General features: G+C 35.6%; 1 protein-coding gene across 1 annotated transcript in view; it reads left to right on the top strand.

Annotated features, from left to right (window-relative positions):
• The window catches only part of LOC107626693 (NAC domain-containing protein 43), a 24,140-nt gene continuing 21,641 nt past the window's right edge, over positions 293–2,791 (top strand). The window contains exons 1-3 of the mRNA XM_021115279.1: positions 293–701; positions 1,265–1,539; positions 1,858–2,791. Coding sequence (XP_020970938.1) covers positions 518–701; positions 1,265–1,539; positions 1,858–2,791 — 1,393 coding nt within the window. The 5' untranslated portion in view covers positions 293–517. The remainder of the gene's footprint in view (positions 702–1,264; positions 1,540–1,857) is intronic.

Raw genomic sequence — 2,791 nt, 5'->3', positions numbered from 1 at the left:
GAAGGGTTTAGACTTTTCCATAAAACAAATTATTATGATTTACTAATCTGATCATATCTTTTAAACAAAAATGTATCTATTAAAATATAAAATTAAAAAAATAAAAAATATATATACCAAGACACAAATAGTAGTCATCATTCTAGCACCATACAAGAGTTTCTTAACAAAGACATTTCTTTTAATTTAAATTATTCATACTTTATTTTATAATATATATATAAAATACATTTTCTCTAATGTATCTTTTTGGTCCCTTGTGTCCCACAGCACATATATATAGTGTTCCTTTACATACACATTGCAGTACACACAACACACCACCCTCTCATTCATTACATCTTTTTCTTTTTTTCTTCCTTATCCCTTTGAAAGTGTACCTATTTGAATGTCTTCTCTCTTCTTCTTCTTCTTCTCTTTCTCTTGGGACCCTTTGGTGAATTGAACAAGAATCAAGAACAACCAATTTTAGACCTTTATATATTACATACATATCTTTGATTTGTTGTTGACCTGAATGCCAGAAAGCATGAGTATATCAGTGAATGGACAATCTCAAGTTCCACCTGGATTCAGGTTCCATCCAACTGAGGAAGAACTCCTTCAATACTACTTAAGGAAGAAGGTCTCTTATGAGAAGATTGATCTTGATGTTATTCGTGATGTTGATCTCAACAAGCTTGAACCATGGGACATACAAGGTACCATATCATTTTTATTTATAGACTATTTACTTCTTCTCTATCTGTTTACTTCTTCCCTATCTGTTTCGGGCGATAGCAATCGCTCGAAACAAATTCGGATAATATTATTATTCATCCTTAGTAGTAATTTTACTCTGTTTTTTTGAATATTTATTTCTAAGAAAATTTTGCAACTCCTTAAATTTTTTTTTTTAATGAAAATCAAACATTATTAACTAATTATATATAGTACCAAAAGAGATTATTATATAGTTAGCTATAATCTTCTTTATTTTTTTTCCCTTAGTTCTTCCAATTTTCCTTTTTCTTTTCCTTTTCTCCTTTTGGTAATTATGGGTGGCTATCTTTTTTGTGTTTTCCTTCTTCTTCCTTTGATTGCGTTCGTTTCATGTGGGGGATGGATAACTTCATAACTAAAATAATGATGACATATTGAAATATTGTACTATATATTATTCTTCTATGGTTTCATGGAGTCTTCATCATCTCATTGATTAATTACAATTAGTAAAAAAAAATTGAGAAGCTAATTATTGTCTTTGATTCTTGAATATTGGCAGAGAAATGTAAGATAGGAACCACCCCACAAAATGATTGGTACTTCTTCAGCCACAAAGACAAGAAGTACCCGACCGGAACCCGGACGAATAGAGCGACCGCGGCCGGGTTCTGGAAGGCCACCGGCCGTGACAAGGTGATATATAGCAACGGGAAGAGGATTGGAATGAGGAAGACGTTGGTATTCTACAAAGGAAGAGCCCCTCATGGCCAAAAATCTGATTGGATCATGCATGAGTATAGGCTTGATGATAACACCACCAACGATGCCAATATTGTAAGCACCTCACCAAAACTACACTCAAATTGTTTTAAATTGAAGTTATATTCTTCCCTACTATCATAGTATTATATTACTCATAATTTATATTTTAGTAATATTATATAAAATAATCTAAAAGTAACTGTATGTGTTAGATGTTCTATATATGCTCAATTTAAGACTTTGAATTACATGTATGATAGATTAATTTCTTAGTTTCAATCTTGTTACATATAAAATATCCTTGAAAGAGACATGAAAATTTATACACGTTTATGAAATTTTCTGTGTGAGAAAAAAAAATTGAAATAATATATATAAAAATATCTATAGGTTTCAAATGTGATGGGAGATGCAGCACAAGAAGAAGGGTGGGTGGTGTGTAGAATATTCAAGAAGAAGAACCATCTAAAAACCCTAGATAGTCCTTTAACCTCTTCCATCTCTGGCGACGGAGGTAGGAGGAGCCACCACCACCACCACCTATTCGACTCGTGCGACGAGGGCGCCTTAGAGCAAATTCTCCAACAAATGGGAAGAGGTGGTGGTGGTGGTTGCAAGGAAGAGATCAACAACTATGATCAATCTAACAACAACAACAACAATAATAACAACAACTATGGTGGATCATCATCGTTAACAACAAGGTATGCAAGACCTTTTGACACAATCAACAACAATGTTGATAGCAGGTTCTTGAAGCTCCCAAGCCTAGAGAGTCCAAAATCAACAAGCATGGATCATAACAATAATAACAACAATGATAATGATGATAGCAATGAAAATAATGGGTACCATCCTATTATTCCAGTTGAGATGGTAACTGAAAACGAAGGGTCATTCACATGTGACAATCCCAACAACATGTTTCATCATCACCATTTGGGTGGTGGCGGTGGCGGCGGCAGCGACGGCGGTGGCGGTCTTACAAATTGGGTAGCGCTAGATAGGCTTGTTGCTTCTCAGCTTAACGGTCAGACCGAAGCTTCTAGACAACTCTCTTGCTTCAATGACCCCACCATGGGGTATGGCACTGGAAATCATGATCTTCTATTTCCAACCGTCAGATCTACTTCATCGTTGACGTCATCGTCAGCGTCAATAAATCCAAGGGCTGTTATTAGTGCGGGTGCAGGTGCATACATTTCTCCAGGCGCACAGGATTATACCACCACAAGCGAGATTGACCTGTGGAACTTTGCTAGATCCACTTCTTCGTTATTGTCATCCTCTGAGCCATTGTGCCACGTGTCCAACACGTCAGTGT

This window comes from Arachis ipaensis, chromosome B02 (genome assembly GCF_000816755.2).
Source record: "Arachis ipaensis cultivar K30076 chromosome B02, Araip1.1, whole genome shotgun sequence".
NCBI classification, from domain to species: domain Eukaryota; kingdom Viridiplantae; phylum Streptophyta; class Magnoliopsida; order Fabales; family Fabaceae; genus Arachis; species Arachis ipaensis.
This window is presented reverse-complemented; position numbering and strand designations above follow the sequence as displayed.